This window comes from Erpetoichthys calabaricus, chromosome 16 (genome assembly GCF_900747795.2).
Source record: "Erpetoichthys calabaricus chromosome 16, fErpCal1.3, whole genome shotgun sequence".
In the NCBI taxonomy this organism is placed as follows: domain Eukaryota; kingdom Metazoa; phylum Chordata; class Cladistia; order Polypteriformes; family Polypteridae; genus Erpetoichthys; species Erpetoichthys calabaricus.
The window spans coordinates 47312850-47335496 of record NC_041409.2 but is presented as its reverse complement, the minus strand read 5'-3'; the positions used below and the strand labels follow the sequence as shown (position 1 = coordinate 47335496).

The 22647-nt window shown below is 39.0% G+C and overlaps 1 protein-coding gene across 1 annotated transcript in view; it reads left to right on the top strand.

Annotated features, from left to right (window-relative positions):
- The window catches only part of LOC114666678 (butyrophilin subfamily 3 member A2-like), a 71159-nt gene that overhangs the window by 35303 nt on the left and 13209 nt on the right, over positions 1 to 22647 (top strand). Inside the window, exons 10-12 of the mRNA XM_028821626.2 lie at positions 7056 to 7082; positions 13493 to 13528; positions 14261 to 14287. Coding sequence (XP_028677459.1) covers positions 7056 to 7082; positions 13493 to 13528; positions 14261 to 14287 — 90 coding nt within the window. The remainder of the gene's footprint in view (positions 1 to 7055; positions 7083 to 13492; positions 13529 to 14260; positions 14288 to 22647) is intronic.

Sequence of the window (22647 nt, the reverse complement as noted above, 5' to 3'; positions counted from 1 at the left end):
GAGGGAGACCAGCAGATGAACTCAACGCGTGTTTAAAATCCATGCTTCTCCCACGCTCGGTTATATGTCGCGTGTTCTCGGGTAGGTGCACCAAAAAATGTATACATTTAAGCATGTAATGGGCAAACAAAAAATGAGGTATACCCGAAGGCACTGCAGTAGTACTTAATGTTACTTTACTTCTTAAATGTTAATGTTTTACTGTTTAATAATTTATACGCTTCTTATATGTTGTTCAAATTCTTTTATCAAAATACCAGTGACAGCGCAATGCACGATAACGTGGAGTGAATACATCATACGCATCCGCCCACGGCCGCCCTGGTGTGCGCAGATAGGAGTTGATTCTACAATAAAATAAAATAAAGATAAAAACCCAGGATTGTTTCCTGCCTTGTGCCCTGTGTTGGCTGGGATTGGCTCCAGCAGACCCCCGTGACCCTGTGTTCGGATTCAGCGGGTTGGAAAATGGATGGATGGATGGATAAAAAGAGTAATACAATCATCACCCATAAAGCGGATAGTAGACGTGACGTTCTATATGTGTACCAGATTTTAAGTCAATAGGTGAAACGGTTTGCGAGCTACAGGTGATTTAAAATCCTGGACAGACAAACGAATAGCCACGGTAGCACATTACAGAAGAAGATTTTACTGTTTAATAATTTATATTTATATGAAATGTGCTTCTTATATATTACTTCATATTCTCATATGATAATGATGTTAATGTTGTTTATATTGATTTCTATGTTATTGAAACTGCATGTATGTGTGTATATGTATATATATATATATATATATATATATATATATATATATATATATATATATATATATATATATATATATATATATATATATATATATATATATATATATATATATATATACTAGCAAAATACCCGCGCTTCGCAGCGGAGAAGTACTGTGTTAAAGAGGTTATGAAAAAGTAAAGGAAACATTTTAAAAATAACGTAACATGATTGTCAATGTAATTGTGTTGTCATTGTTATAAGTGTTGCTGTCATATATATATACATATACACATACACATATAAAAATGACTATATTCTTGAATAAAAGCGCATGTGTTTATTTGATATTTGGACTAAAAGTCTTCACACATTATACACTTCACATCATTATTAGTATAACATGGAAAAAGTTTCTGTTTTAGCTATGTGGTCAGCAGTTCCTGTCATCCGACATTTACACAGATCATTGTAGACACAGAACACACATGAAATGCGTGCATTCCAGATAACGATATATTATATACCCTATACAACTCCAGGCACCTCACAGCCAGATAAAGAGACTTGAGCTGGGAGAATTTTGTGACAGACTCAGCTCTGGCAGTTGGGGGGATGGGATAGCAGGCTGCTTGTGCTGATTGACACATTTGCAAAACAAAAGACGCTGATGGAGAGGTGTGAAGGAATTTAAAGTGGCCCGGGATTACGAGTTTTTTCGTAGACTTCAGAGATTCTAGGGTTAAGAACTGGAGGTATGTGTTTGTACTTTCTTGTTCTTGTAAAAATCTTGCAGCAACATTTTGAATTAACTGAAAGCTGTATAAAAAACATTTTGAATTTTCAGTGAACACTGCATTACAGTAGTCAATCCTACTAGAAATAAATGCCGGAATTAATTTCTCTGGATTCAGCATATTTAGTAAATGTCTTAATTTCGTAACATTTTTAAAAATGGAAAAAAATGTTTTGGACAATTTTGTAACATACACTTTAAATGACATGCTAGTGTCAATCATGACACTGTGGAGTATGCCCGGACACAGACAGGTAGACATGTTTAAAGCACCACCACACATTTATTATACAACTAATATATACAAGTGAACACATCACACAACCCCAAAACTCCCCCAAAGTCCAGGCCTTCCATCCAATACCTTTCTCAGGTCCGCCTCCACTCCTCTCCTCCAAGACCTCGTCTTCTCCACTCCCGACTCCAGCCACTGAATGGAGGGAGGCGGCCTCTTTTATAATCACCCAAATGTGCTCCAGGTGCCTCCCGATAATCTTCTGCCGGCACTCCCCAGTGTGGCGGAAGTCCGGCTGCGCACCCGGAAGCACTCTGGGTGTTCCTGGTTGTCGTCCCCCCAGCACTTCTGGGTGTGGCGGAGGTGCTGAGGACCAAGGCTTTCCAGGCATCAGGGTGCCCCCTGGCGGTGACCATGGGCCCCTATAGGGTTGAGCTTCCAAGCTCAGATCCCGTGGTTTCCAAAGCCACCAGGGCGGTCGCTTCCTCACGGTCTGGAGGAGGTGTAATCCCTCCTCCGGTCCTTCTGGGCATCCCAGCTGGGTGCCACCCCCCGCCGCTTGCCACAACACCTAGATTGTGGGCTGATTCAGTAAAATTAATGATGATTTCAACTAAGTTAAATAATGACAAAATATTGTTGTGATCAGCATCTTTACCTCCAATAAGTAACATTTCTGTTTTATCTTTGTTTAAAGACAAGTAGTTCTCATTCATCCACTCCTTTAATTCACTAGTACATCTAATTAAGGAAAACATTCGAGAAACCTACTGTAATTTGGTCTAAAAGAAATGTATAACCGGGCATCATTTACATATGAGTGAAAATTAATGTTATGTTTTCTAAAGATAGGTTTCTAGGTACTTAAAGCTACTAACTCACTTAATTTGTTCTCCATAGAGGACCAGTGGTTGCACTCCTGGCACCACCTCTGCAACCTCTTGGCCTCTTCCTCAAAATGTGCCACATTGATAGTGGTGTCAATCACAGCTGTATCATCTGCAAATCTGTTTCTATGCAAACTGCAATGGATCCACAGAGGAGCCAGCCTGTAAAGTAAGGCTAAAGAGAACAAGCTGCTCCAGACATTTTGCTGAGTGATACAAGAACCACAGGACAATTGTTTAGAGGCAGTTTGAGAGAATAGTTACAAACCAGGCTAGGGTCACTTAGCAAAGATCAAAGTTCTTAAAAAGACCAAACCGAAATTTGAAGTCTGTAGTTCTTTGCCAAAGTCAAACGATTTATAATAAAACTGTAATTAAATAATCAGGACAACGCTTAATAGGTTTGTAACACTTCGTTGCATACAGAAGGTTGAAACTGCACTTTGATAATTTGTTCCTGAAGTTTCTAAAATTGAATCTCTAGCCAAAAATGTTATTTTATTTTTTACACAATAAATGATATGTGTGATGTACTTTAATTTTAATAATAGTCAACTATAATAAGTAAAGTTTCTTTCCTTTTGTTGCCACTGAATTGCACCACCCATTTTTCCCTTTACCCTTGTTCTGACAAAGCAGGTTCAAAAAATGGTTGACCTTAGTTTTGTTCATAACGCTAAATAGAAATCATTGAAATTATTGCATGTAAGCACTTACTTTTCCACATGCATTCGTTTTATAAAAATAACGACGAGGTAGGCTAAGTATATAGTACCTTAAATGCTCTTTTACCAGCATGTACTGCATTCAGACCATTTAGTGTAGTAGTCCTAAATGATTGTAATATTTCCATCTAAATAAAAAGACTAGGGACTATGTGGTGGTGTAGTCATTGTCATTGCTACTATTACACTTCTAGGACACTGGGTTTAATCCCAATCAGTTCACTGCGTGTATTAAGTTTGCATGTCATCCATGTCACACCATCTGATTGCATCTGACATTCCAAAGATGTTTGTGTTCAACTGACTTCTTCTTCTTCTTCTTCTTTTGGCTGCTCCCGTTAGAGGTTGCCACAGCGGATTATCTTTTTCCATATCTTCCTATCTTCTGCTTCTTGCTCTGTCACACCCATCACCTGCATGTCCTCTCTCACCACATCCATAAACCTTCCCTTAGGCCTTCCTGTTTTCCTCTTGCCTGGCAGCTCTATCTTTAACATCCTTCTCTCAATATATGCAGCATCTCTCCTCTGCACATGTCCAAACAAACACAAGCTCACCTCTCTGACTTTGTATCCCAACCGTCTAATCTGAGCCGATCCCCTAATGTACTCATTTCTAATCCTGTCCATCCTCGTCACACCCAATGCAAATCTTAGCATCTTTAACTCTACCACCTCCAGCTCTGTTTCCTGTTTTCTGGTCAGTGCTAACGTCTCCAACCCATATAACATATACCCGTCTTTCACAAATTACTCCTGACACTCTTCTCCACCCATTCCACCCTGACTGCACTCTCTTTTTCACCTCTCTTCCACAATCCCCATTACTCTGTACTGTTGATCCCAAATATTTGAACTCATCCACCTTCTCTAACTCTACTCCTTGCATCCGCACCATTCCACTGACCTTCCTCTCATTCACACACATATATTCTGTCTTATTTTTACTGACCTTCATTCCTCTCCTCTTTTGAGCATATCTCCACCTCTCCATGGTCTCTTCAACCTGCTCCCTACTATCGCTACAGATCACAATGTCATCAGCAAACATCATAGTCCAAGGGGACTCCTGTCTAATCTAATCTGTCAACCTGTCCATCACCATTGCAAATAAGAAAGGGCTCAGAGCCGATCCTTAATGAAATCCCACCTTCATATTGAATGCATCTGTCACTCCTACCACAGACCTCACCATGGTCACACTTCCTTCGTACATACTGTATCCTGTACAACTCTTACTCATGCCACTCTGCCACTCCCAACATCCTCATATAGTACCACAACCCCTCTCTAGGCACCCTGTCATATGCTTTGTCCAGGTCCACAAAGACACAATGCAACTCCTTCTGGCCTTCTCCATACTTCTCCATCAATACCCTCAGAGCAAACATCGCATCTGTGGTGCTCTTTCTTGGCATGAAACCATACTGCTGCTTGCTAATCATCACCTCCCTTCTCAACCTAGCTTCCACTACTCTTTCCCATAACTTAATGCTGTGGCTCATCAATTTTATCCCCCTGTAGTTACTACAGCTCTGCACATCCCCCTTATTCTTAAAAATCTGTACCAGTACACTTCTTCTTCACTCCTCAAGCATGCTCTCACTTTCCAAGATTCCATTGAATAATCTAGTTAAAAACTCCACTGTCATCTCTCCTAAACACCTCCAAGCTTCCACAGGTATGTCATCTGGACCAACGGCCTTTCCATTCTTCATCCTCTTCATAGCTGTCCTTACTTCCTCCTTGCTAATCCGTTGCACTTCCTGATTCACTATCTTCACATCATCCAGCCTTCTTTCTCTCTCATTCTTTTCATTCATCAGGCTCTCAAAATACTCTTTCCATCTGCTCAACACACTCTCCTTGCTTGTGAGTACATTTCCATCTTTATCCTTTATCATCCTAACCTGCTGCACATCTTTTCTAGCTTGGTCCCTCTGTCTAGCCAATTGGTACAGGTCCTTTTCTCCCTCCTTAGTGTCCAGCCTCTCATATAACCCATCATACGCCTTTTCTTTAGCTTTCGCAACCTCTCTCTTCACCTTGCGCCTTATCTCCTTGTACTCTTGTCTACTTTCTGCATTTCTCTGACTATCCCACTTCTTCTTCGCCATCCTCTTCCTCTGTATACTCTCCTGTACTTTGCCATTCGATCACCATGTTTCCTTTTCCTCCTTCTGTCCAAATGTCACTCCAAGCACCCTTCTTGCTGTCACTCTTACTACTTCTGCTGTAGTTGCCCAACTGTCTGGTAACTCTTCACTGCCACCCAGTTACGTCTTACCTCCTCCCTAAACTCAACCTTGCAGTCTTCCTTTTTCAACTTCCACCATTTGATCATTGGCTCTGCCCTCATTTTCCTCCTCTTCTTGATCTTTAACGTCATCCTACAGACCACCATCCTATGCTGTCTAACTACACTTTCCCCTGCCCCCATTTTGCAGTCTTTAATCTTCTTCAGATTGACTGCAAATTCTGCATAGGATATAGTCTACCTGTGTGCACCTTCCTCCACTCTTGTACGTCATCCTATGTTCCTCCCTTTTCTTAAAATACATATTCATCACAGCCATGCCCATCATTTTTGCAAATTCTACTGTCATCTGACCTTCTTCATTCCTCTTCTTGACACCATACCTACCCATCACTTCCTCATCTCCTCTGTTCCCTTCACCAACATGTCTATTGAAATCTGCTCCAATAACCACTTTCTGTCTCTTGGGTACAGTGTCCATCACTTCATCCATCTCACTCCAGAAATCTTCTTTCTTCTCCATCGCATACCCAACTAGCGGGGCATATGAACTAACAACATTCATCACCACACCTCCAATTTTCAGCTTCATAATCACCACTCTGTCTGACACTCTTTTCACCTTTAAAACACTCTGGACATACTGTTCCTTCAGAATAACCCCTACTCCATTTCTCCTCCCATCCACACTATAATAGAACAATTTGTAATCCACCACCTGGTCTTACTCCCCTTCCATTTAGTCTCTTGCATTCACAATATATCAACCTTCCTTCTGTCCATCATATTGGCTAACTCTCTCCCCTTACCATTCATACTGCCAACATTCAAAGTTTCTACCATCAGTTCCACTCTTGTTATGTTCCTCCTCTCCTCTTTCCTCCAGACACGTCTCCCCCCTCTTCTTCTCCTTCTTTGGCCAATTGACTATGTGTTCAATTGACTAATAACTGTAAATTCTGTGACTATAAGCTGTTGGCTGTTGCTATTCTGCAGTGGAATAAACAGGTTTAGAAAATGGATGAAGTAGTGGGTGGCTGCTAAATATAATATTTAAAGCTTTAAAATAATTAAATAAGAAGAGATTTAGACTCTGTGTTGCCATTATCCATTTCCAAACAAATTATTTCATAAGAAAAAACACTAATTCTACTAAAGACTTGACTGCTTTTGTGCATAATATTATTTCTAAATAAGACATACCATATAAACTACAGACATATTTTACATACATTGTACAACATGGGAATAGTAGCAGGTTTTACTTTTTGTTATTGGTCATATTAATGTTGTTTATATTCAGCTAATAATTTCAAAAATAAAGAACAGTATATTTTGTGAATATAATATATTTTATGTAAATGAATTGCACTGACGTATAATAAAATGTTTCATTTTCAGATATAGAAAATCTCTTTGAGCATCTGGGTAAGTTGTTTCTTTCTTTCTGGAAGTGTATTATTAGAAATAAGGCAAATAGTTTAATATTAATGCATGCAGAGATGGGAAGAGGAAACATTGTACTCATGTAGAAGTATCATTAATAAAGCAAAAATGTACATAAGTAAAGGTACATGACATGACAGTTATTCAAGTAAAAGCAGAATTCACTTACTTTAGAATGACCTAAATTGGTGAATATCCTCAACTATCCGTATTGTGCTTTGGAAAACACAAGCAGAATATAAACAGCAATACAATAAATTCTATTAATCAAAATACATACACATACACACACACAAGTAGAAACAGTGAACTGTATTTGCAATTAAATTCTAAACTGTAATTATTATGTACCCTCCTAGCAAAAGTATGCTAGGCAAGTAATTGGAATATCCCTAAATATTAGCTGACAATGCAGTGTGTAGTAATTATTTATAAACCATCATATGAGACAGGAAAGACTTCAGTGAGGAGTAAAGAAAAGGTTACAGTTTTGCAAAGTGCAGTAGTAGACATAAGACATGAAAGCTGTACTTACATCAAAGCAACAAAAAACTTTAGAATGCTGTTGACATCACACAATCTACAGCACCAGCATATAGAAGCAAATTTTAAAAACTCAAAATTTTTTGTTTATGTCACACTCACTCTAATATATCAAAGTGTTGAAAAAGAAAAACAAGTATGTGGACAAGAAGAACAGAAGTTTTCTCAAACAAAATGGACTGTTCATTACCTCTGATCTAAAGTACAATACTTAAAATGTACAGGTGCTATATATTTTGTGAGTTGTCACTTGAAATACGAGGGCCAGTCAAAAAGTTCCCGGAATTGTGATACAACGGGAGAGTGAGAGTTCAGATTACGCACACATTGTTGTGGAGGGGAGCACAGTACATCTGTAAACAAATTATAACAGGCCTGGATTGGTTTCAGCATGTAGTATGGTTTTAATTACAATTTGAGTTAGACGTGTGCATAGTCATTCGATGCAATGTCACAGTTCGAACAACGTGCTAACATCAAGTTCATGTGCAAATTGGGGAGTACCCAATTTTGACTGCCCCTCGTATGTGGTCAGGTGAATACAGTGTTTCAGCTACTGGTTATGAGTGGGGTCAATATAATGTAACTTGTAAGAGGATGTAGTTGTTGCCTTCCGTGTGACCAGATCTTAGGAAATTCTCTAGCATGATAGGCAGATGGTGTGTGCTCTCTATCGCAATTGTCACTGGAGAGCATTTGGCTGCAGTCAGAAAATAAAAGGCATTGCTCAAAAAGTGAATCTAAAAATTAGCAAGCTACTAAATTGTTATATAGATAAACTGCAAATTATGGCAAACTTAATGTACAATTAATAAAATACTGTATACATACATTTAGGAAAAGATGTTTGTGCTAAATGTACCTCACTTATCCATTATGCACAGAACGGGAACATCTTTTATAAAATAGTGCTGCTTGTTATCGCAGCTTATTTGTTTGTAACAACTGAACGCTGCTATGGCCTCAACAATACTTGGAAATGATGAAGGATTTACAGATCACTGGTCTACATGCGGACCTTGTTGCCTTTTCTTTTGCCAAAGACAAGAAACACATTTTAGCAGAGTTAATTGCAGTTATTATTGGTTTAGTATCCTTTAAATAAAAAAATATATAAAACTTCAATAAACAATTGTTCTTTTATTTATAGATCCATTTATTACAACATAGAAGTGTTTAGTGTTAGAGTTTTGTATTTTTTTTTAATATAATATGGGAAAAAGGTGTATCAGAAATTTACAAAACAATTGGTCTCCAATATTTTTACAAGCATTCTCTGCTTTAATATAAAAACTTGGTAAATCTATGGCAGTACAATAATTATCTATGAAATATTTTTCAAAATTATCACACTTAATTGATGTAAAAATGTACATTTATCTTTAAAATACTCATATTCTTATACAGGCGGCACGGTGGCGCAGTGGTAGCGCTGCTGCCTCGCAGTTAGGAGACCCGGGTTCGCGTCCCGGGTCCACCCTGCGTGGAGTTTGCATGTTCTCCCCGTGTCTGCGTGGGTTTCCTCCGGGTGCTCCGGTTTCCTCCCACAGTCCAAAGACATGCAGGTTAGGTGGATTGGCATTTCTAAATTGGCCCTAGTGTGTGCTTGGTGTGTGGGTGTGTTTGTGTGTGTCCTGTGGTGGGTTGGCACCCTGCCCGGGATTGTTTCCTGCCTTGTGCCCTGTGTTGGCTGGGATTGGCTCCAGCAGACCCCCGTGACCCTGTGTTCGGATTCGGCGGGTTAGAAGATGGATGGATGGATGGATATTCTTATACATGTGACAGTTTTTATTGTTAAAATATTCAGTTTATTTAATGTATTTTTATGGCACATTAAGAAGTCATTTTTAATACCTGAAATATAAATATTAATTAAAATTAATTATCAATATGAAGTGCTTGTCTCTTATTAGTATTACAATCAATGATACACACAGAGAAATAATAAATGCAGTACAAACCCCTTGTGTTTAAACCATCAACTAGTTTGTCAAAATTTATATTTTGCAATGTAGAGCACTTGACAGCTATAATCTCTAAACTTAATAAATGTTATTGCGTTACAGAGGAATGTCAGTTGTTTTTGACTCTTTTACTGTCAGTGTACTTCCGCCTCTACACAAGTTGCCTTTAGTAATGGTAGTGGGCTGTCTCATGTGTTTTATATCATCACTTCTTCAATTAACAAACTCAGCTTTAATAATTTTTTTTTACCCTAGGGGTAAATATCACAAGTAAACATAAAGCTCTTTATCAACAAAATTTTGCCGTCTGTATGGAAAAAATTAAGCAAGACCTGGATAGATGGTCAATCTTTCATCTCACTCTAGCCGGAAGAATTAACGTTGTTAAGATGAATATCCTTCCTAAACTTCTCTTTTTATTTCAAAACATTCCAATATATATCAATAAATCATTTTTTAAGCAATTAGATTCAACAATAACCTCATTCATTTGGAACTCAAAACACCCACGTATCCGAAGAGCGACCCTACAAAGACCTCAGGCAGAAGGTGGCATGGCTTTACCTAATTTTCAGTTTTATTACTGGGCAGTAAACATACAAGCCATAAAAACCTGGGCACAAAAAAATGAACATACACAGGCTTGGTCCGCAATAGAAGTAAAATCCTGTAGTACTTCTTTATACTCCCTGCTCTGCACTCCAATAAATGCAAGTTATCGCAAATATACTAATAACCCAATTGTGCTTTACTCACTTAGAATATGGAACCAAATTAGAAAGCATTTTAAGATGGAAAATCTTTTATCGGTGGCACCTCTGCAAGAGAACCACCTCTTTCAACCCTCGCAAACATTTCCAGTTTTTAATACCTGGAAAAGTTTTGGGATTAAAATGCTCAGAGATCTTTACATAGACAACATATTTGCATTTTTGAACAATTACATTCAAAATTCAACCTCCCAGCTACACATTTCTTTCACTATCTTCAAATTAGAAATTTTGTTAAACAGAAATTGCCCGATTTTCCCCACCTCGCACCCTCCACAATGCTGGAAAAAATACTGCTCAATGCCAAGGAATTAAACATCATTTCCGCATTATATAAAATCCTATTAGAGTCCCTACCTTTCAAAGATCCGAAAGGACATTGGGAAGAAGATCTCTTAATTAATATATCAGAAAAGGAGTGGAAGATAGCAAAGCAGAGAATTCACTCGAGCTCCATATGCGCAAAGCATAGAATTATTCAACTAAAAATGATGTATCGAGCTCATCTGTCTCGCTTAAAACTGTCCAAAATGTTTCCAGGGCAAGATCCAACATGCGAACGCTGCAACCAAGCTCCTGCCTCACTGGGTCACATGTTCTGGACCTGCACCAAATTAACATCATTTTGGACAAAAATTTTTAAGTGCCTTTCAGACAGCCTTGGGGTCACAATCCCTCCTAACCCATTAACAGCTGTGTTCGGTGTTCTTCCAGATAGACTTGAAGTGTAAAAAGGACAAGCAAACGGTGATTGCATTCACTACACTTTTGGCATATTTCTCAAATCTCATATCTCTTTGTTTCTCATTATAACTAATTGATAATATTGATACACAATCATTTATCACTATGTATAATCGACCTTTATATTAAAATGATATTTTTGTATTTAGGGAGGTCGAAAACAGTGGTGGAATTTTTTCATGATTACATAAGCATTACTTAGGTTACATGCAAAGCAAAAAGAGTTATAGTCTACTAAAACATAGAAAAAGTGTTAGTATTATAATATATTTGTTACAATAATTTCTATAGGTAAAACTGCATTTAGGTACATTTAATTATGATAATGATGACGGAAATAAAAAAAAAAATCATAAAATGAAATGTATTACCAGGAACACAATGGGAATGTAGCATCTTTATATTTACATGGCATGTTCAATGTTTACACATTATTGTGAAACTGATGATGTATAAATTAAAATAAAATTAATAACAGTTATTGAAAGAATATGTGTTATATTGAATACAGTTTTTAATATCATGTACTTATTTATATTTCCATGATACAAAAAATTCGGATGATTGTTTAAATAATATGTTACTTCCGATTGAGTAATTTTTCTTAAATTTCATATGTTTGCTTTTTATCATTACAAATATCTATACAAAATTTGAATCATCTATCTGTAATTATAATCATAGTTTACTTGAAAATTTGCAAAAGTATTCAGTTAAAGTATCACTTCTGGTTGTCGGAAATGGCCCAAAAGTTGATAGGATTCCTTATTTTTGATATAAAGCAGGTGTACAAAATCTCATTGACCAGGTCAAAACGTTTTCGAGTTATCATGTTTATACACAGACACACAGATACATAGACATACAGACAGACATAATTTCAAAAATGGCATTTTTGGACTCAGGAAGGTCTAAAACGTCAAGATTTATCAAAATCTCAAGGTCGAAATTTTTCATGATTCCTATACTTTCTCTATACTATGTATAGCAGAGCAGAGACACAGCAGAGAAAACAGCCATAAATAACTGACCTTACTTTCCCACCATCTTTATGCATTGTGAAAATAGCTGATATGAGTGTAAAAAAAGTACATGAAAGTCCTTAAAACTGAAACCTTGAAAATTGTTTCACACTAAGATAGTACAGGCATGTTAATTATTAAACAAATACTGTGGCCAAAGGTTTGAAGTGTGCCACTGTGATCTGTGAGGTTAATTCCAAACACATTATTTTAAAAATGGGCAATTGATGCCATAAATAAATACAACTGAAAGCATGCAAATCAGTTGACAGTGAGAACCTGACAGGAAGATGGGAAGAAATAAGTGGAAGGTGGCTCAGGCAGGCTATTAAAATGTGCTGATGTGCCCTGTTTGGTGATGATCAATATATGGCCATGGGTCACTGTCAGTTGTTTAGACTTGTCCCTGTGAATGAATACCATGTTTGACAAATGCATATTCTTATTTTGGAACCTGAGAAATGCATAAACCTCTGACCACTGCAATTAACCAAAGAGCTCAGCTATGGACGGAGGTAAGACATCACTTCTTCCCATACTTAGGAATTTTGCCTTTCACATTCTCTCTCAGCGTGGCCAGAGCCAACCGCAGGAACTCCTGACTGCATCACACTTTCACCAATAGCTCTCCTCCGAATATTGTATTATTGTGAGCGTTCAGCTGATATTAAACAGAAGCTAAGCATAGTCTTCCTTTAGTGTTATTGTTTCTTTTTTCTTTTTCAAATCACCACTGTACTTCTTGGGAAAGATATAATATTTTATTATATATATGCCATGCAATACCTGTCAAATAGCACAGAGGGTCACAACACTTGTTTCGCCCTAACTGGGGCTCTTCAAAAGTACGCACCTTCGCTTCCCCTTGTGGGGATTGAACCTTGGACATCGGTGCCTGAGGCAGAGCCTCAAATGTTGCGCTACAGTAGCTGGTATACTTACTTGAGAGGTTGAAGATCAGAGTATCACATCTATAGGTCTGATCTCAATCTGATTATTTATGCGGTCACCTACCAGGTAACACTTGTGATTGGTCAGCCAGTTAACAAACATCGCCACATGGTTTAGTAAGGGCTGCAATCTCTAACGAACTTATTCCCAGGGAGTGTGCGCCCCCTGCTTTTGCTTACCATTTGGCTTTGTTATTTAGATCATTTATGCTTATTGGTAACAAGTACATCTTGTATTTCTGACCACTTTTTTCCGAACCTCTAATCCCCTGGTTAATTTACCTCCAGGTTATCTGGTGCCCTTTTCAGGTCAAGCCTTTCTTCAGGCGAGATATCACAGGGAGGTAAATCTGTATTACTATGTGTAATGAAAACTCATTTCTTTTCTTTTGTTAATAGAAACTACAAAATCAGACAGTGAAAAATTAAAACAAGGTAAGATTTTTGACAAACGAAGGTCTTTGATAGTAAATGACAGCTTATCAAATGAACTGTAGATTATTTGAAGATTAACTGCTGAAATTAGCACATACTGAGAATACTTGTTTATTAGATTAATGAAGTAATTTATTTTTAGTTGCTGAGCTACTAGAAGGCATCCATCCATCCATCCATTTTCCAACCCATTGAATCCGAACACAGGGTCACGGGGGTCTGCTGGAGCCAATCCCAGCCAACACAGGGCACAAGGCAGGAAACAATCCTGGGCAGGGTGCCAACCCACCGCAGGACACACACAAACACACCCACACACCAAGCACACACTAGGGCCAATTTAGAATCGCCAATCCACCTAACCTGCATGTCTTTGGACTGTGGGAGGAAACCGGAGCGCCCGGAGGAAACCCACGCAGACACAGGGAGAACATGCAAACTCCACGCAGGGAGGACCCGGGAAGCGAACCCAGGTCCCCAGATCACCCAACTGCGAGGCAGCAGGGCTACCCACTGTGCCACCGTGCCGCCCTAGAAGGCATTAAAATGTTAATTTAATACCATTTATAGAAATCACTCTAGTAATATGAAATTTATTTTATGGAATCTTACGAGATAACTATCATATTCTTATAAATGAAGATTAGAAAGATTCATTTCTTTTTTTTTTTTGCTTCAAATAAGGTTCGATGTCAAAATAATTAGTCCCTCTTGTTTTTTGCTTTTTTCCAGAGTGCTGTGACCTTAACAATATAATAAGTAAGATACCATTTACATATAAAATGTTTTACTTTTGTGGTCTGAATTTTTTACAACTTCACTTACTCTTTTAAAAGCATCAGTAGTACTGGTTGATATTTTGCACATTGATTGTTGTAAATTATATTAAGTTGAAGCAAATCAGCTTAAAAGTTATTTCTCAGTCTGAGTTTCCGAGGCCAAAAGTTAGATGTACATACACTACTGGTCAAACATTTTAGGATGCCCCTATTTTTCCAGTTTTTTTTTGAAATGTAAGCAGTTCAAGCCTAGTGAATAAGCTGAAAAGGTGCCGGTAAACTGGAGGATAGTAGCTTGAGAAGAGCAAAAGCCCCTGTCACTTAGGTAATGTGATAAAAATCAGTTAACTAAATGTTAGAGTGTTTTGTACTGCGTCACTTTTATATTTTGGCCACGGAAAGCATTAAGTGAAACTGAGAGTACAGGTGCTGGTCATAAAATTAGAATATCATGAAAAAGTTGATTTATTTCAGTAATTCCATTCAAAAAGTGAAACTTGTATATTAGATTCATTCATTACACACAGACTGATGTATTTCAAATGTTTATTTCTTTTAATGTTGATGATTATTACTGACAACTAATGAAAGTCCCAAATTCCGTATCTCGGAAAATTAGAATATCAATTAAGACCAATGCAAAAAAGGGATTTTTAGAAATGTTGGCCAACTGAAAGGTATGAACATGAAAAGTGTGAGCATGTACAGCACTCAATATTTAGTTGGGGCTCCTTTGGCCTGGATTACTGCAGCAATGCAGCATGGCATGGAGTCGATCAGTCTGTGGCACTGCTCAGGTGTTATGAGAGCCCATGTTGCTCTGATAGTGGCCTTCAGCTCTTCTGAATTGTTGGGTCTGGCGTATTGCATCTTCCTCTTCACAATACCCCATAGATTTTCTATGGGGTTAAGGTCAGGCGAGTTTGCTGGCCAATCAAGAACAGGGATACCATGGTCCTTAAACCAGGTAGTGGTAGCTTTGGCACTGTGTGCAGGTGCCAGGTCCTGTTGGAAAATGAAATCTGCATCTCCATAAAGTTCGTCATCAGCAGGAAGCATGAAGTGCTCTAAAACTTCCTGGTAGACGGCTGCGTTGACCTTGGACCTCAGAAAACACAATGGACCAACACCAGCAGATGACATGGCACCCCAAACCATCACTGACTGTGGAAACTTTACACTGGACCTCACGCAACGTGGATTCTGTGCCTCAACTCTCTTCCTCCAGACTCTGGGACCTTGATTTCCAAAGGAAATGCAAAATTTACTTTCATCAGAAAGCAGCAGTCCAGTCCTTTTTGTCTTTAGCCCAGGCGAGACGCTTCTGACGTTGTCTCTTGTTCAAGAGTGGCTTGACACAAGGAATGCGACAGCTGAAACCCATGTCTTGCATACGTCTGTGCGTGGTGGGTCTTGAAGCACTGACTCCAGCTGCAGTCCACTCTTTGTGAATCTCCCCCACATTTTTGAATGGGTTTTGTTTCACAATCCTCTCCAGGGTGCGGTTATCCTTATTGCTTGTACACTTTTTTCTACCACATCTTGTCCTTCCCTTCGCCTCTCTATTAATGTGCTTGGACACAGAGCTCTGTGAACAGCCAGCCTCTTTAGCAATGACCTTTTGTGTCTTGTCCTCCTTGTGCAAGGTGTCAATGGTCATCTTTTGGACAACTGTCAAGTCAGCAGTCTTCCCCATGATTGTGTAGCCTACAGAACTAGACTGAGAGACCATTTAAAGGCTTTTGCAGGTGTTTTGAGTTAATTAGCTGATTAGAGTGTGGCACCAGGTGTCTTCAATATTGAACCTTTTCACAATGTTCTAATTTTCCGAGATACTGAATTTGGGACTTTCATTAGTTGTCAGTTATAATCATCAACATTAAAAGAAATAAACATTTGAAATACATCAGTCTGTGTGTAATGAATGAATCTAATATACAAGTTTCACTTTTTGAATGGAATTACTGAAATAAATCAACTTTGTCATGATATTCTAATTTTATGACCAGCACCTGTATGTGTGGCTTCTTGTTTTGTTTATTGATTTATACCTGCAAATAATAGAATATTATCTGCCCAAAGCGATAGTATGAGAGGAGTAACAAGCTAGATGACTTTGATTTGGTAAGGCATAGATATGGTCACAAACAGACTTGTGTTTGGGCTAACCTGGGCTGCAGCTCAGAGCTCCCCAGGTTACAGGGGCCCCAGACATGAATCAAGTTGTATGAAAAAATATTTGTTTTCACGGAAACATTCCTGTCATGATTTGGTTTTACTATTGCTTCTTTTGACTCAGTTGGATAGTAAATGTTACTATCTTATACAAGAACTGGGTGTTTTTGAGGTCAAGGATTCCATTGATGTTATTAAGATTGTGAAGGTTTCCTCAATTGACACAATATTGTTAAGTATGGAGACGAGATGTAATATTGGAGGGTCCCTCCTGAAGTCCACTGTCATCTACACAGTTTTGGCGGAGTTTAGATCCAGATTGTTCAGACCACACCAAAGGGCCCTGTGCTCAACTTCCCTTATGTATGCAGACTCATCACCATTTCTTATGAGTCCAGTGATGGTTGTGTCAAACTCATATTTGATGAGCTGAACAGAGGGGTCCTTAGAAGTGCAGTCATTAACCTCCTTAGCATTAGACCCGAGCGTCTCTCAGGCTGTGAAAACAATGCCAAAAGCGTTAGTCCCGAGAATCACTTGGGCATCTGTATAGATGTGTCTCTAACGCATAAGCATTATTTCCTATTTCTCAGTAAATTAGTAAACCACTGACAGGCAGAAGCAGGGACAGAGAAGGTGAGTGAGTATAAAGTGGAGGAGTTCTGGATGATTGTATTAAATGCTGTACTGAAATACACAAACAGAACCTTTGCATCGGTACATGGGTTGTCAAACAGTTGCAGGATGTAGTGCAGACTCCTATATATTTCATCATCCTCTGACCTGTTTGCTCTGTCTGCAAACTGAAGGGGGTCCTACAGGGAAATGATGTCCTTCAGGTGAGTTAAAACCTGTCTCTCAAAGGTTTTCATGACCACAGCTGTCAAAGCCATAGGATTGTCATCATTTGGGATATCTAGCCTTGCATTATGTGTTCTTATCAGGGCTGAAATCACATTTGCTCCTTTGCTATAAATGGTGTCAGCAACAGTACTAAATTTCTTGTCCTTTTCCAAAATTGTTATTCTTAGTTATTTCTTAAATTTGACTCTTGTCAAGCATCTAAATATGTTTTATATATCACAGTGTTTGCGAGTCATCATGGGTAAAAATGTCTGTTACATAAAGAATGATATTAGATTTGTGCCTTGATTTAGTTATAGTGTTTTTGTTTTGGTCTGTTGGTAGGCTAAGGTGTATAACATTTGGTATAGAGGTCTCAGCAGCAGTGCTGTTTGTGCTAAAGTTTGCAATGTGTCATCAATGTATCATCATTTTGTTATGCATGTGCAAATAAAATGTGTTTCATTTCAACAGATGGAACATCACAAAATGTAGCACTTCTGTATAGATTCCTGTTTGCGACATTAAAGATGAGTAAGAAATCAGTACCATTTGCTTACAGCTATACCATACTAGCCTGAATACACCCTATTTTAGAAGCACCAGTGGCAAACATTTCTCCAAAGCAGAGAAAAACTGAAAAGAAAGAAAGAAAGAAAGAAAGAAAGAAAGAAAGAAAGAAAGAAAGAAAGAAAGAAAGAAAGAAAGAAAGAAAGAAAGAAAGAAAGAAAGAAAGAAAGAAAGAAAGAAAGACCTTAATGAATGAATATCTGCTGTAAATTATCTTCTTCTTTTGGCTGCTCCCATTAGGGGTCACCACAGCAGATCATCTTCTTCCATATCATCCTATCTTCTGCATCTTGCTCTGTCACATGCATCACCTGCATGTCCTCTCTCACCACATCCATAAATCTTCTCTTAGGCCTTCCTCTTTTCCTCTTCCCTGGCAGCTCTATCCTTAACATCCTTTTCCCAATATACTCAGCATCTCTCCTCTGCACATGTCCAAACCAACGCAATTTCGCCTCTCTGACTTTGTCTCCCAACTGCCCAACCTGAGCTGACACTCTAATGTACTCATTTCTAATCCTGTCCATCCTCGTCACATCCAATGCAAACCTTAGCATCTTTAACTCTGCTACCTCCAGCTCTGTCTCCTGCTTTCTGGTCAGTGCCACCGTCTCCAACCCATATAACATAGCTGGTCTCTCTAACGTCCTGTAGACCTTCCCTTTCACTTTTGCTGATAACTGTCTGTCACAAATTATTCCTGACGCTCTTCTCCACCCATTCTACCCTGCCTGCACTCTCTTTTCCACCTCTCTTCCACAATCCCCATTATTCTGTATTGTTGATCCAAAGTATTTAAACTCATTCACCTTCGCCAACTCTACTCCCTCCATCCTCACCATTCCTCTGCCCTTTCTCTCATTCACACACATGTATTCTGTCTTGTTCCTACTGACCTTCATTCCTCTGTGGAGCATATCTCCACCTCCCCAGGGTCTCCTCAGCCTGCTCCCTATTCTCTCTACAGATCACAATGTCATCAGCACACATCATAGTCCACGGGGACTTCCGTCTAACCTCATCTGTCAACCTGTCCATCACCATAGCAAATAAGAAAGTGCTCAGATCCAATCCCTGATGTAATCCCAACTCCACAGTAAATTCATCCGTCACTCCTACAGCAGACCTCACCACTGTCACACTTCCCTTGTACATATCCTGTACAACTCTTACATACTTCTCTGCCATTCCCGACTTCCTCATATCATACCACAGCTCCTCTCTAGGCACCCTGTCATATGCTTTCTCCAGGTCCACAAAGACACAATGCAACTCCTTCTGGCCTTCTCTATACTTCTCCATCAACATTCTCAAAGCAAACATCGCATATGTTGTGCTCTTTCTTGGCATGAAACCATACTGCTGCTCACTAATCATCACCTCCCTTCTTAACCTAGCTGCCACTACTCTTTCCCATAACTTCATGCCATGGCTCATCAATTTTATCCTCCTGTAGTTACTACAACTCTGCACATCACCCTAATTCTTAAAAATAGGTACCAGTACACATCTTCTCCACTCCTCAGGCATCCTCTCACGTTCCAAGATTCCATTAAACAATCTGGTTAAAAACTCCACTGCCATCTCTCCTAAACACCTCCACGCTTCCACAGGTATGTCTTCTGGACCAACAGCCTTTCCATTCTTCATGCTCTTCATAGCTGTCCTTACTTCCTCCTTGCTAATCCGTTACACTTCCTGATTCACTATCTCTACATCATCCAACCTTCTCTCTCTCTCATTCTTTTCATTCATCAGGCTCTCAAAATACTCTTTCCATCTTCTCAACACACCCTCCTTGCTTGTGAGTATGTTTCCATCTTTATCCTTTATCACCCTAACCTGCTGCACATCTTTCCCATCACGGTCCTTCTGTCTAGCCAATCAGTACAGGTCCTTTTCTCCCTCCTTAGTGTCCAATCTCTTCATACAACTCATAATGCGCCTTTTCTTTAGCCTTCACCACCTCTCTCTTCCAGGGCTGTGGAGTCAGCAGATAAATTCTAAGACTCCTTAGTTTCTGGTACTTCTGACTCCTCTGTATTTAATATGCTAATGTATTTTCCATGTTGATTGAAGGAAGGCAACATACACATCATTTAACCACAGAACTACTGGCTAGGAAGCTGACTCTCTGCCGTATTGGCCAGTTAAACAAAAAACAAAAAAATGAAAACAATAAAGTTTTACTTATTGTTTTTATCAAGTGGCTATAAAGTAGTAGCATGCATAAAAATCAGGAACAGGAACTTTACCAGTTCAAAAAATATAAACCATATTCATCGGTAGTTTTAAAACAGAAACAAAGCTTAACTACATGAACAAAAAACAGTTTATATATTAAACTTGGAATACAGTAGAGTAGAATAGCTGTTAAATGTAATCCAAAATTAACTCAATGCTGTGTTTTAAGAAACTTCTGCCAGATCCTCTTTCATAGAAGCTCTTAAATCTGACTTGATTATTTTTAGAGCTGAAACTAGCTATTCAACACTGACTTGGGTGGGTGGCATTGCTGTTACAGTTCTAGCCACATCATTAATAATCTCTGTATCAACAAGGGTGGCTTCTTCTACAATCAGTTTCGATGAGTGATAATACTTTTCATCTTCTTTTAATTCTTTAAAAAACTCATGCTGTAATCTCTATATTTGTACATTTACTGGTCATTTATCTTTCACGCATAGGCAACGTCGCTTTGCTTTTGAAAATTCCATTTTGTCCAAGTAGGAATCAAAGTCTTATTCTTCATTTGAAGAGTATGATCCTGAGTTACCAGTGCTTATAGCTCCATCCAGTGGTAGTGTTTCAGGTAGTAGTAATCCCTTCATGTGAACTGCTACATCGTAGAGTGCCTTTTTTCCATTAGCAATCTGGTCACTGCTCAACAAAATTTGGCTCATTGGATCAACATAAATAGCAGCTAACAAGATTTAATTATCTAGTAAGTGATTCTCTCTTTTCTTCGTTGAAGATATGATGCCATCAGCTATTAGCCCTCCACTTTTTTTCAGACAATATATCAAGCTCTTCCATTCCAAGAAAAATTTTCCGGGTGTTAAATCTTCATATTGCAACCTCTTGGTGACAGTAAAGGCGTAAGAAAGTAGACTTTCCAGTTCTTTTACTTGTGCCCACTGGCATTCAGTTAATAAAACATTTTCATTGTCCAGTTAGATAGATAGATAGATAGATAGATAGATAGATAGATAGATAGATAGATAGATAGATAGATAGATAGATAGATAGATAGATAGATAGATAGATAGATAGATAGATAGATAGATAGATAGATAGATAGATAGATAGATAGATAGATAGATACTTTATTAATCCCAAGGGGAAATTCACATACTCCAGCAATAGCATACTGATACAAAAAACAATATTAAATTAAGGAGTAATAAAAATGCAGGTGAAAACAGACAATAACTTTGAATAATGTTAACATTTACCCCCCCAGGTGGAACTGAAGAGTCGTATAGTTTGGGGGAGGAACGATCTTCTCAGTCTGTCAGTGGAGCAGGACAGTGACAGCAGTCTTTCGCTGAAGCTGCTCCTCTGTCTGGAGATGATACTGTTTAGTGGATACAGTGGATTCTCCATATTTGAAAGGAGCCTGCTGAGCGCCCGTCACTCCACCACAAATGTCAAACTGTCCAGCTCCATGCCTACAATAGAGCCTGCCTTCCTCACCAGTTTGTCCAGGCGTGAGGCGTCTCTTCTTCTTAATGCTGCCTCCCCAGCACACCACCGCGTAGAAGAGGGCGCTCGCCACAACCGTCTGATAGAACATCTACAGCATCTTATTGCAGATGTTGAAGGACACCAGCCTTCTAAGGAAGTATAACCGGCTCTGTCTTCTCTTGCACAGAGCATCAGTATTGGCAGTCCAGTCCAATTTATCATCCAGCTGCACTCCCAGGTATTTAAAGGTCTGCACCCTCTGCACACAGTCACCTCTGATGATCACGGGGTCCATGAGGGGTCTGGGCCTCCTAAAATCCACCACCAGCTCCTTGGTTTTGCTGGTGTTCAGGTGTAGGTGGTTTGAGTCGCACCATTTAACAAAGTCCTTGATGAGGTTCCTATACTCCTCCTCTTGCCCACTCCTGATGCAGCCCACGATAGCAGTGTCGTCAGCGAACCTTTGCACGTGGCAGGACTCCGAGTTGTATTGGAAGTCTGATGTATATGGGCTGAACAGGACCGGAGAAAGTACAGTCCCCTGCAGCGCTCCTGTGTTGCTGACCACAATGTCAGACCTGCAGTTCCCGAGACGCACATACTGAGGTCTGTCTTTAAGATAGTCCACGATCCATGCCACTAGGTATGAATCTACACCCATCTCTGTCAGCTTGTCCCTAAGGAGCTGAGGTTGGATGGTGTTAAAGGCGCTAGAGAAGTCTAGAAACATAATTCTTACAGCACCACTGTCTCTGTCCAAGTGGGAGAGGATCTTAGTTCTCAGTTCTTCAAGAAAGTCATTTAGTTCAAGCAAATGCTTTACCATCAAATAAGTGCTTCCACAGCATGTTGTTTGATCCAACACGTCTTTTCAAAATGGCATCTGTTTTAGGGGCCCTGGCTGCAACAGTTACTTGCCTCAATTTGTCAATTAGAGTAACTGCATGACAATCTTTCAATCCATCTCTTATTACAAGTTGCAGAGTATGAACAGCACAATGCATATGTTGAATAGTAGTAAGCATAGATGCTTCTTCAGCAATGTTATCCAAAATTTCACTTTTC